At 40.3% G+C, this 13462-nt stretch overlaps 1 protein-coding gene across 1 annotated transcript in view; it reads left to right on the forward strand.

Moving 5' to 3' along the window:
- The window catches only part of setd3 (SET domain containing 3, actin histidine methyltransferase), a 110363-nt gene that overhangs the window by 6237 nt on the left and 90664 nt on the right, over window positions 1-13462 (forward strand). The window contains 1 exon segment of the mRNA XM_086094538.1: window positions 12737-12854. Within this exon segment, the coding sequence (XP_085950664.1) occupies window positions 12758-12854 (97 nt within the window). The 5' untranslated portion in view covers window positions 12737-12757.

Consider the following 13462-nt stretch of genomic DNA (forward strand, 5'->3'; position numbering starts at 1 on the left):
ACAGCAATGAAAATGTCATCCGTCTCATCTTAGGAAAATAAAAAAAGAAAAAAAAGCACAAACATCTTTACCAGATACAAATGCACGAAGCGCCTCTCCCTGTTTGACATTCAACAAGAAAACTGTGAGTAATTCTGAGAGAACAGAATTACAGCGTTCATTTGTCCAAGTTAGGTTGTTTGTTTCCCCCAGCATCGACCGGTAGGCATTTCCTGGTTTCGTCACAGCTGCATGTCCCTCCCTAAACAACGTCTGATTGGTCAGATTTAAAAAAAAAAGGTTGGTCGCGAACTTATCAGCGGGAGCAATACACAATGTATCCATCCATCCATCCATCCATTTTCTTAACCGCTTGTCCTCACAATGCATTCTCGTAGTATTTGTGAACAAATACCGCGAGAATTCAGCTTGCTGGTATAAACAACTCAACTCAAAATTAGCATTAACACTTTTTTTACACAATTATTCTGATTTTGTAATTGTGCAGTGTAATAATTGAAATTGAATTTAAATTGTAATTATATTTTGATTAATTGCACAGCTCTTAATAGGGCTGGACGATTATGGAAAAAACAATCACAATTATTTTGAATGAGATTGAAATCACGATCAATAAAACGATTATTCTTTGAATTTTTAACTTAAAAATAATTTTTCAACTACAGTGTTCCCTCGCTTATAACGCGGTTCACTTTTCGCGGCCTCGCTGTTTCACAGATTTTTTTTGGGTGCAATTTTGCATGCATTTTTTTTTTTTTACAGTAATGTACCTATACCTATTTTATAACATTTATGAAGGTTTGAACATTAAGAATGTTTAAAGAAGAGAGAAATATGAGAAAATGTAAATGCCTCAATGAGAAAAGTGTGTAAACTGTGTGGTGAGGGGTTTTAGAGCCTTAAAACAATTACAATATATGTAAAACAAAGCTAACTACGTTGCGGATTTCATTTATTGCGGGTATTTTTTGGAACCTAACCCCAGTGGAAAACAAGGGAACACTACTAAAAATCCGCTACTCAAAACTATGATCATAGCCTCACGCCCATTCATCCCTTCACGTTGAACACGTTTATTCTTGAACACTATTCTTTTTGTCAAGTATAAAATAACCTTGTCAATATCATGTGAAATTCAAGCCTCTTGCATTTCCATTCGTTTTCAAATTTAAGCATTGCATTACCCTCTGGATTATATCTGACCGGCTCTGGCAAAAAGGTCCTCATGTGTAGAATCAAAATTGAGATATTCAAATTCTGCACTTAATTTCCTTTAAGAGGATATTTAATTAATGAATGTACCTCAAAAATTGACAAAAGTTACAACAATTTTAATGTTGGCAGGTTAAAGTTTTGGTACTTGCATCTTTCAAATGTCCATAATCACCAGTACCTTAAGAAAAATATATTAACCTGACATTTTCAGAAACCGTTACAATATGAATGGAAAATGAATTCAAATTGCAGGTAAGGAGATTTGAACTTTAAAAGGAACCCCGACTGTCATGACAAGTTTGCTCTATTATTTATGTGGTTGTTACCAGTTACATTTACTCCGTTACATTTACTTGAGTAGCTTTTTGAAAAAAAAAATACTTTTAAGAGTAGTTTTACCACACAATACTTTTTACTTTTACTTGAGTAGATGTGTGAAGAAGGAACACTTCTCTTACCCCGCTATATTGGGCTACACGAGAGTTGTTACCCACCGCCCCATTCATACATTAGATTTGCCGTATTTACACGTAAGCGCTCTGCTTGTCTGACAGTGTGGGAGCATTTCCGTGGACACATTGCTTAGGCTATACAACGGAAATGCGGCCCTGATTTAAGACTGGCAAGCACGAGAACCCAATAGACTCACATCTTTCAGTTGGGTTTTTTGGGTTCTCACGCCTGCTGCTAGTCCCCAACCAGGGCCAGATTTCCTGGGCATAAGCAATATGTCGGCACTGCTCCGCTGTCTGTCGGCAGCAGTGATATGAATGTATTACCTACATATAGCCGATAGACCATACATGCTCCTGCTAGCCGTTTAAGCGACAGGGCGGCTTACTCCTCCCATCTTGCGAGCAGACTACTATATAAACTATACGTACAGATTAGAAATATACAGCCCGTAGGCTCATAGTATAGGGCCGGGGCACGGGGGTTGTGGCGAGGTGTAAAAGAAAAAAAAAAAAGGAAGAAGTGGACGGTATGTGCTGCTTTGAAAACCCCCTTTTTCTTTTATCGCTCAGTTCTTTAGACCCCAATATTAGATTTGGCAGAGGAATCTTTTGTAGAATTACAGTTATAATTATTTAATGAAAAAATATATATACAAGTTTCCTGCTGTAAACATCATTAAGCATATAATTTTTTACATGTATTTAAGGCAAGTTGTAAAATGTCTGAGGTCCTCTTGTTACAGTATGTTTAACAAATTTAAAACATCATAAACCATGTTGTTTCTACTAAGTACTGTCTCAAATGTTTTCCAATTTCGATATTGTAAATGTATATGATCGTATGCCGAGAAACGTTTCTTGGAAGGAGTAATACGGCGGCCTTTTGGCTTCAAAAGTCTTGGCCTATCGGCTATCCAGTAATATATACACATCAGTAGTCGTGCTCCCACACAGTCAAGCGGACCGCTTACCGAAGTCGCACAACAACATTTACAGTTAAGTGCGCCTTATAGTCAGCGAATACTTTTTCACTTGTACTTGAGTGATTTTTTATGACTACTTTTTACTTGTACTTGAGTAATATTATTTTGAAGTACAATTTTTGGCTGTTCTACCCACCTCTGTTTCTTAGAATTTTTTGGGGGATGTACGCTGCCATTATTTATGTCGCAACGCTGTTAAAATTTTTATTTGGATGTACGCCGCCATTATTTACGTCGCAACGCATTCAGTGCATAGTGATGTAGAATGGTGGCTGGCTCTGACGAGCAATGTAAAACACCTATAAAGAAAGCAAGGTAAGCCTCCGTGGCATTCCTAAAGGGACCATCAAAACTCTTGAATATGTCTGGTGAATGGCAAGAGCACGGCGTGGGGAAGGGTGACTCTCCCGATTGCAAGTTGTTTTTTAGGAACGCTATGAGGCTTAACTTGCTTTCTTTATAGGCGTTTCACATTGCTTGGCAGACACTCAGCCGCCACGGGCGGATCTTAAAAAATATTTATGAGGTGGGAAGAAGGGGGCAGGCATTTTTGAGGGGTGGCAACAAAAGTTTTTTTTTTTTTCCAGTTTTTCAATATTGCTAATACCGTCACCTAAAGCCTGGCGCACACGAGGCGCCATCGCCGCTTAGTAACCATCTGCGCTCGTCAATTCACCACATGACAGACATCACAGACATCAGCGCCTTGTGTGCAGGGGGCATTTTCTGAGCATTGTGCCATTGCCGCCGAGTATCAAACATTCAAACACATTTCTGCACTCACGCACCACCGGCTCTATCTGTGCGCGAGACAGGCATGAACTGCTCGTTGAGATTATCCACGTATCTTCATACACCAAATATAGCAGCTCCCTATTACATTTTGGAGGCTCTAATGTAGGACTTACACAATATTTCATGAAAAGCAGCCCTCAGTCGCCTTCTTTTTCAGCATATATTAGCAAAACATGCAGCAATATTTCTTCGGCTCGGAGGTCGCCATCGTGAATGGTCACATGTTCTCAAACAAGTGATCAACGCAACTTGAAAACCAAGAAAACAACGCCAAATTTGAGGGCCTAAACATGCACAGAAACTCATGAAACTTGGCACACACATCTGGCCTAGCAAAATTAGCAATATTTTATTGTGTATTGTGCGATTAAAAATAAATAAATTACTCACTAGCATCCCCTAGAAAATTTTAACGAAGCAGCCTCGGTTGCACGTTTAAGCAAGATCTACGAAGAATTTTTGGTATTTGAGTGAACTCAAGACCTACAAAAAAGTATCTTAGACCCATATGATTAAATGAACAGGAAGTGAGCTACAAATTTTTGAATGTACGATTTTTGCCAATTTTTGAACATTTACAGAGTGCATACTCTTGCTCATTTCTCCTATACGTTTGATCCAATTGACTTGGCCTGGACCATGTCAAGACCTGGGCCAACAAAAGAGGGAAAAAAAATCTTGAGTTTTCTAAATACTTTATGACTGGGTGGGGCATCATATTTTTTGTGATTTCATATTTCCTTCGCTATGAAAGACAAAATACGTAATAACTCCCCGGTACATGCTCCACACAATCCCACATTTCACTTGTATGTTTATAGTTACGACCTGAAGGTATCTCTATGACAATAGTCAGTTATTAATATAGCACCACTTAGCCCTTGGGTCGACCAAAATAAATAAATACGACACCTAAGGTATTTTGTCCAAAATTTGGATACTCTTTGTAAGTGTAATAATCAAGTCATTTATGAATATTTTTTTACTTTCCACAACTGAAAATGTTTAGTGGCATCAGAACTATCCATCCATATGTACTTTTTATTTGTTTATTTTTTCCTGCCTTTTTATGGAAAATAAAAGCAATATTGTGCTATGAGTAAAACTAACGTTGAACTTTTTTTTTTTTTATATTGTTAAGTTGCCATAACAACATAACAACATATAGCGCCCCCTAAGCCCGGCACACAAAATAGTCAGTGGAAGCCATATCCTAAAATATACAGGAAGTGAGCTATGAACTTTTGAATGTCCAATTTTGGCCCATTTTTGCACATTCACTGTGGTCATTCTTTTTGCCCATTTGCCAACAGTTTTCATCTGATTTACTTCTAACTTTGCATGTATCGATTTACTTATAACTTTGCATGTATCATCGCAAGACCTGGGACAACAACTGGGGAAAAAATCTTGACTTTTTGAAATACTATATGACGGAGGCGGGGCTTCAAACTTTGCCTTTAATATTTCATCAAAAAAGAGGAAATGCTTAATAACTCCGCTGTACAAGCTCCAAAAAATCCCAACCTCTCATGCATCTTATTAGCCATGGCCTGAAAACATCTATATGATAATATTCGGTTAAACATGTAGCGCCACCTAGTGGTGACAAGAAATGTCATACTTTACATTTTTATCTACTGTGCCAAGCCCGTTTGAGAGATCCAGTTGAAATTTTGTCAGAAAAGCCTTAAGATGTTGATCATGCCCAACATCGAATACATCTTTTTTGCCAAAGGGCATGGCCGTTACAATGCCGCGAAGTCAGATGATTCACCGTGACAATAAAAGCTGCTTAACTTGACCCAGATGATCCTATCTTCTCAAAATTTCACCCATTTGAGTCCAAGTCTGAATACATCTATGAACTTATATTTATTCGTACTGATTGCGCCACCTACTGGCATTTTTTTTGTTTTTTTTTGTTTTCTTTCTTTCTTTTCTTTTTTGAAATCATCTTGAGTTTTCTAAATACTTTATGATGGGGAGGGGCATCATATTTTGTGTTTCATATTTCCTTTGCTTTGAAAGACAAAAAAAAAAAAAAGACAAAAAAAAATATATATATATATATATGTGTACACGTACACGTACACGTACACGTAATAACTCCCTGGTACATGCTCCAAAAAAATCCCAAACTTCACTTGTATGTTTATAGTCACGACCTGAAGGTATCTCTATGACAATTGTCAGTTATAAATATACCACCACCTAGCCCTTGGGTCGACAAAACAAATTAAGACACATAAAGGTATTTTGTTTTTTGTCCAAAATTTGGATACTCTTTGTAAGTGTGATTACTTTCATTTATGAATATTTTTTTTAACTTTCCAGCACTCAAAATGTTCAGTGACATCAGAACAATCCATAAATATGTACTTTATATATATCTTTTTTAAAATTTATTTTAGATGCCCTCTATAAAAAAATAAAAGCAATATTGTGCTATGAGCAAAACTAACTATGATCTATAAAAGTATATGTATGTATATATATATATATATATATATATATATACACTTTTAAAACAATGCCAATGGGGGAAGCTCATTGCCCAAAAAATTAAATAGTACGCTGATTTTTAAGGGTCTTATCATTGACCAAAAAGCTTTACACACTCATCACACCTGGCAAAAAAAATCCATATGTAAAGGTTTATTATGCCATTTTCAATGAAATTCTGAAACCCGTGTGAGCCGCCGGGCTAATAAAATGCTGGGGAAAAGCCTGTCTTACAAATCCACCAGGATTGCATCTTTTGGCAACAATGCAACATGGTATTCTATTTAAGGTAAGCGGTTTGAATCCAACTGTAAAAAAAAATAAACTTTAAAGGGATTACATCACGGTATTTTAACTCTTTGACTGCCAGACGTTTTCAGAAAAGGGATGCCGTCAGTGCCAGCCGATTTAAGCATTTTGACTGATCTTTCAAGGTCCACAGAAAATGTTCTGTTTGAACTATGGAAACACACATACTACCAAATGAAAGATTGGACTTTCATCTTTCATCAGAAAAAAAAAGTTTGTTTCTACCTTATTCCGTTCTTTAGTAATCAACAATAGAAAATGGTTAGTTTCACCCTATTTCGCTTGTTTTGGACTCAAATATGGAGAAATCAAGCTTTTAGTGAAACGATATTATTTCATGCACTCTAGTGAATTTTACACTTCTTTTTGTCCATGAATGATGCCACAAACACCTAAATAGTGCTTTACTTCTATAAAACACTACCACCAAGAATGAAAAAGTGTTTTTTGATAGCAAAATACGTTTATTTACATTCAACAGTGTAACAATTTGACAACAATTTGGCAAACTATTTACAAATGTGTGCAACTGTGGTGCTATTTACAAATATGTGGATGTTTCAACGACAGTTTTTCTTTTTGTTTTTTCTCCCCTGCGTGCAAGGAGACGCAACAGCATTTGCACAACAGATTGCCTCTTCGCGTGCAAAAGCTCCACTTTCTTACAGGCCGTTTTTTCCGGGGAATAGCAAGTATATACTGCAGTGTGTGTTGCCATCAAGTCTAATATCAGGATCATGCTACGGTTACGTTACGGTGGTGTTACGTCTGGCATCCTCATGTCCTTCAGTTGCTATACCGGGTGGTAAAAGATGTTCTGATCCATCTTATCCACTCCATTCATGGTGGCATCGTAGTCCAGAAACAGTGTCTTCTCCATGATCAGACTGTACCCGCTCCTCCGATGAATATGCATTGGACTCGGGGTACTCTTCATTGTCCGACAAAATGTCCGCATGTGCAGCTCCGGCGTTAGCAGAGCTAGCCGGTGATGCTTTATGACGTGAGAATAAAGGCCGCGTCCAACTGTGGCGTCAACCTCGGGATTCACCATCATCATCAATGTGCATTGGTCGATGCTTTTCGACAATCTCCATCGCCCGATCGAATGTCCGATTGTGTAGAAGTACCCGGTCGGTTATTGTGCGCGTTTTCCGGCGTTAGCAGCGCTAGCCGCGCTTAGCCGGTGAGGCTTACTACGTGATCATAACGGTCGCGTCAAGGCTTCCAACTTTGGCGTCAAGCTCGGAGTCATCATCATCGTCGACATCAATGCGCTTTTTAGTATTGATCGATGCTTTCCGTCTTTGAAAAAAATGCTCAAGCGTGAGCTGCTTGCAACCGGTTGCCATTGTGGCTTCATCAGCCATTGTCTCCTCAACACTCTAGCTCCGCCTCACGTCTTCTACTGACGCCCACGGTGGGCGGCCCATCCACCCTTGTGCAAAGAGAGTCATCGCTGCCATCTAGGGGCCAAAACGAGTCATTATACTAACCAGATCTGCTTGATACTTTCAGCACAGCTGCCCAAGGCTTTCCTCCACCCATTTCCAAAAAAACCCAAAAAAAACATAGTGAACGTCTTTTAACGTCCTCGGCGCCCTTCCGTAGGTTTATGCTAAACGTTTTATAACGTTTATGGCGGTCAAAGAGTTAAGCACTTCCACAGTTAACTATGGGTATATAATGATTAAATCTTACTATTGATACCATGGCGATTTAATTTCTTCATGAAATATTAGGTGTTTTGCCGGTTTGCGGAATTAAAACGACAGTTATGTATATATCTACGGTTCTATGAGTCCCAAAGGACCACCAGGTGGCGTTGCTGAAACAGCACGGAAATCCCCCACACGCATGCGTCACTCTAGAAAGAATTCATAAAAGGACATTTCCAGAGTTCCGGCTGACGTGATCCTCATGTATAAAAGAGGATCGAAATCGGAACTCAGTCTCTCAGACTCTTCTCACGCAAACCAACACAAGGGCTCTGAGCAACGTTCGGGACTCATAGAACCGTAGTTACATTTGTAACTGTCGTTCTATTTCGTTCCTCCCGACCGCCAGGTAGCGGTGCTGAAACGGCACGGAACGCCAAATACCAGCGATGTCACAAAGACCCTGGAAAATGTACCTCACAGAGGGGCCTCCGCAGGACCGCGAACCACATCCAGTGGATGAGGAGAGGTGACATCCAAACTGTAGAATCTGGAGAATGTGCAAGGCGACGACCAGGAAGCAGCCGCACAGACGTCCTCCAAGGACACTCCTGTCAGAACGGCCCATGACATAGACACACTCCTAGTGGAGTGACTGCGACGACCAGAGAACCAGTACGACTGCCGAATCTCATCCCCGATCCAGGGAAGGCGTTGCTTGGAAACAGCAGCTCCTTTATTCGGGCCATCGGCACAAAAAGCTGGGTGGATGTACAGAAACATGCCGTAGCATCCAAGTAAGAGCGGCGCGCCCTCACAGGACAACAAAGACTTGAAGCGTCATCCCCATCCGTCGACTGAGGAGTAAAACGAGCGAGACGAATAGGGTGGTTAGCTTGAGAGGCAGACAAAACTTTGGTGACAAAAGCAGCATTTGGCCACAATAGCTGCTTTTCCACCAACAAACCCAGGATTTTTGAGTTGTGGGTAAAGGGAGTTCTTGGTTGTAAAAGTTCCGCAGGGAATTTGTAATTGTGATTCCACAGCATCTTAGAGTTATTGGTAATTTATTCAAATTAGTTTGATGACATATGAGTTTGATGAGCCACCACCAACAATGACCGCTCCTGGGCAGCCGCTGCGTCCTGGTGACGCGCAACATCGATTGTGTTCACAGGAGTATGGACCGCCATAGCAGCGGTCGCTACTGCGCGATAGTCAAGACAGCAGTCAGTGCGTCCCTTTTCGGGCAAGAAAGAGCCGCCACAGTGCTTACAGCGAGAGGCGTCCTCCATAGCAGCCGGCAGTCGACGCGCAATGTGTGCGCAAGTCAACAGGCTACTATTTTCATGTGGGAAAGGAGGCGAGAACCAGCCTGTTCAACGGAACAGACAAATCCACGACGTACTTACAGAAACACGTAAGTGGCCGTTTGTTTCGTCATAAACTAGCAGAAGTCATGACAGACAATATCAAAGCCATCAAACAACATCAAGGCGGCTGGTGACCCACGGACGGAGCCGCGTAAGTTGTGAGGCAATACAAGTTAGGAAAGGATACGAAATAACCATACGATCACTAGCTAGTTGTATTCAAAACAAGTCAAAGCAACCGTAGGCAAGACGGCAACAGTTGCTGACTTACACCATATGTACTCACAAACTTGATGCTGCACTCAAGGAAGAGGCGCGGAAAACATGGAAATATGGAAAGGGAGCTCCAGCGGTCCGTACATATATTCAAAAGCTAGGGGGCAGGGAACCCCGCTGCCCCGACCAACAAGATCACAGGCCACCAACGACGGCTGCGAAGAACAGCGGTAAACACTGAGTGAACCGCGTGAGAGGGTTAAAGAGACTAGGTTCCGGTTGCGATCCTCTTTTATACATGAGGATCACGTCAGCCGGAACCCTGGAAATGTCCTTTTATGAATTCTTTCTCGAGTGACGCATGCGCGTGGGGGATTTCCGTGCTGTTTCAGCACCGCCACCTGGCGGTCGGGAGGGCCGAAATAGAACTCCTGGGTCAGTAAAACCCCGCCTCTCCCCGTGTGGTTGCCGTGCCCCCTCTTGTCCGAGCCGGCTGCTGCTGGAGCGCTGCGTTTGAGCACTCCTCTGAATGGCCATGCAAGCCATCAATTCTTTAAAACATTTGAAACAAAATGGCTCCTTGCCTCAAGAAATCGTGGAAGAGGGGAGAAGGGAGAAGGGAAAAAAAACTTCAGAGGGTCGCGAACTGGGTACCTGCTGCTTACAGGGCGAGTGCGCTAACCACACCACTCGTTCAGTTAGGTTCAGCAGCTCAAAAGTCCTCTATTGTAGTCTACACAAGTGTCAGCCAGAACCTTTGTCATTGCACTTTTGGCATTGCAAATGTAAAAAAATAATTGATTGCTTTGAATTCATTTGGATAGAATGTTTACTGATAAAGGCTACTTTTGTCACTATCGCATGGAGGACTCAGAGAAAGTGGGCGTGCGTTAAGTCCGCAGAGGCGGTGCGGGTCCACACCTAATGACGTTTCCGAGAAGATCTAACTGCAACATTGTGTATGCAAGTGTCTCAACCTTTTTTGAGCCAAGGCACACTTTTTTCATTGAAAAAATCTCGAGGCACACCACCCATAGAGAAAAAAAACCCTGACTAAAACGGCTATAGCGTTTCTTTTTTTAATGGTTATATTATATCTATTGTGTATCATTTAGCAACAAGTTCACATAACTTGAAAAAAGCGCAAATACCACCTTAAAATCAAAAGTGCAAATACCGATGCATTATTATGCACATTATAATCAAACTAGAAAATGCAATTTCTGGAGAAATTGCGTGTGAAGGCTGTAAGGCTGAATAAAAACTGAGGAATTATTTGAAATATTGAATGGCATTGAATGATGCAGAATGACCTGGAAAGAGCTGAACAATTCAATGTTGAAATGGTTTGAATCGGTGAATAAATGAAGAAATTAAGAGCAGAAAAAACTAAAATGAGGTAAGGTTTGAAGAATCAGGTACGAAATTGAATAATGTTTGAAGAATCAAGTAGATAATGAATTAAAAATCAATCCTTAAGTGTAATGAAAGAGTTAAACGCTTTGAATGTCACGATGAAAAATGTGGAAGTAAATGTGAAATGTAGAATCTCCCATTAAGAATGAGTGGAGAAAAGTAGGCTACAAAAAGGGGAATTGTGGGTAATGCGTGAATTTTGGAACTGAAAAAGATGGAAGAGCTCATGGCGTGAATTGGTGGAATATATTGAAGTTGGAATGAAGTAACACCTAAACCTAACACCACCAATAGAGGAAAAAAAACCCTGACTAAAACGGCTATAGCGTTTCATTTTTTTAACGCTTCTATTATATCTATTGTATATCATTTAGCAACAAGTTCACATAACTTGAAAAAAGTGCAAATACAGATGCATTATGCACATTATCAAACGATATAAAAGATATTGCCAATGCTAAGAAATATCCGGTGCTTACATTGCTATAACTACTACTCCATTTCTTCCTCAAAATCGACAACTTCCCCTTGATCTCTCTGAAAAACATACTTTTGTACACTTTCAATTAAGAGAGTATGATGATATATCTTCAGTTTATAATTCTGCACATTAAAATACATGTTTAATGATTGATTTACGTCAGAAAACTATCCAACTCCATGCTTGCATGTTGCGTCATTCACATACAAATGTTATACAACTAACTGCCCACCATTTCTCACTTGGTGCTCCTGACAGACCTCGACTCCATCCCATCCGTCTGTGTGATTTGCAGAGACTGCATATTTCTTTCAACACTTTTCACATGTTTAGCTTTCGTGAAATCAGAGAAATACAATTGTTGCCGCTTTTAATTACACTAACTTGTCGCTAAGATTTACCGGTCGCTATCTTTTCTTTATCGCTGTTATGGTGCTTGTGGAGTCTCGATGTTGTTGGTTCTTGGTGGAACATAATTGTCAACAAATTGCTGCTCATGGCGGCCATTTTTTGGCAAATATCTACTGTTATTTTGATTAATGTCACTCTCGTCAAAGTTGTCAGACCCGCAATTGAAGGCACGTAGACTCTCGTCCGTCATGTTGTGACACACTTCCCACGGCACCTCCAAAATAAAAGTCACTACACAGTTCAACTGTCCAGAGGTCCAACAACAGCAGTGCCTCTAACTGAGCAAATACAATTTTTCAGAGCCAGTCACCACACAACGTCTTGTAAGCTTAGGTTTCAAATATGGGGAGAATAATTTGTTAGATTAGTCAGGTTAAGAAAAAAGAACAGAGTTAGTTTAACCGCCGTTTTCCCCCAAACTGGTTTTTACCAATTAGGTGAAAATGTTGATTTTCATTTTTTAGACAAATTAAATCCATTATATAGCGGATCCACCATGCATTGCAGAGAAAAGTTGTAGAAAGTGGCGACTTGAACAGGATAGCCTTTAGACTAGCCCACACGTCGGCCCCTTGCATCTCTTCTGTTTTCTGCTTTTAGCGTCTCCTTCTCAAGACTTCTGCTGCTGGATTCCCGGGAGGTCTAACAATATCAGATGTGATTAAGTGTTCGGCTGATAGCTGACAAAAACTCGTTTTGAGCTGAATTAGCTCAGCACAACTGTACTGAAGTGCCGCTAATTGCAAAATTGCCAGGTGTAGGAGCTCTGTGCTGCTGCGCCTATGCGCCATAACATTATTTTGATTCTAAGCAGGGTTGGGCAGGTAAACAAGTTTGTCTCTACCTGGTACTTTGTTTACTACTTTGTACCTGGTAGTACAAAAATACTGACAATAAAAATGTTTTTTTTACCCCCCAGTACTGCTGTCCATCCAACGCCATGGGAAAGAAAAATCGAACGAAGAAGTCTGGTTCAGGACCTAGTGCCTTGCCTTCTCCCAAAGAGATGATGAACCTAATTGCTGAACTGCTGCAAAGTAGGTTTATATTTCGCAAGCAGGGTGGAGCTAATTGATACATTTAAAAAAATTCAGCCCCGGGGCCAGTTTAATACTCATCCCTAATTATGGAGGTCACATTTTAAAGAACTCTCACAGATTTTATACGACTGACTTGAATCTGTGGGTGGGTCATCTAAAGATGTTGCTGATGAAAAGTAAAACTTTATTTCACCGAATTCTGCTGCTTGAATAAACATCATGTCAGGCACAAAGCAAAAAATACATATGTAGTTTGTGACATTTCACTTTTTTTTTAAATCCAATGTGCCAGTACGCCAACGTGCAAGTACCTCGAAGCAGGCACGGACTGGGCTCCAAATTCAGCCCCGGAATTTCAGTTGGAGAGGCCCTCGAAGTTAATTTAGGTCTCATCATTTTTGTGGTATAAACTGAAAAGAATGTTATGATGTTGACCTTCAAAGCACTTTGATGCCTGCCTTACTGAACTTGGTATAAAAATGTTAACGTTCCACTGCCACTAAATAAAAAAAATAAAAAATCCTAGCCTATGGGTGACATTCACACAGAATCAACCAAGCCAGCTACTGTGACTGTACTAAAATGTGAACTTATTTTCAAAAACT

Source organism: Leptonotus elevatus, chromosome 14 (assembly GCF_054856555.1).
Source record: "Leptonotus elevatus isolate MCC_2025b chromosome 14, RoL_Lele_1.0, whole genome shotgun sequence".
NCBI lineage: Eukaryota > Metazoa > Chordata > Actinopteri > Syngnathiformes > Syngnathidae > Leptonotus > Leptonotus elevatus.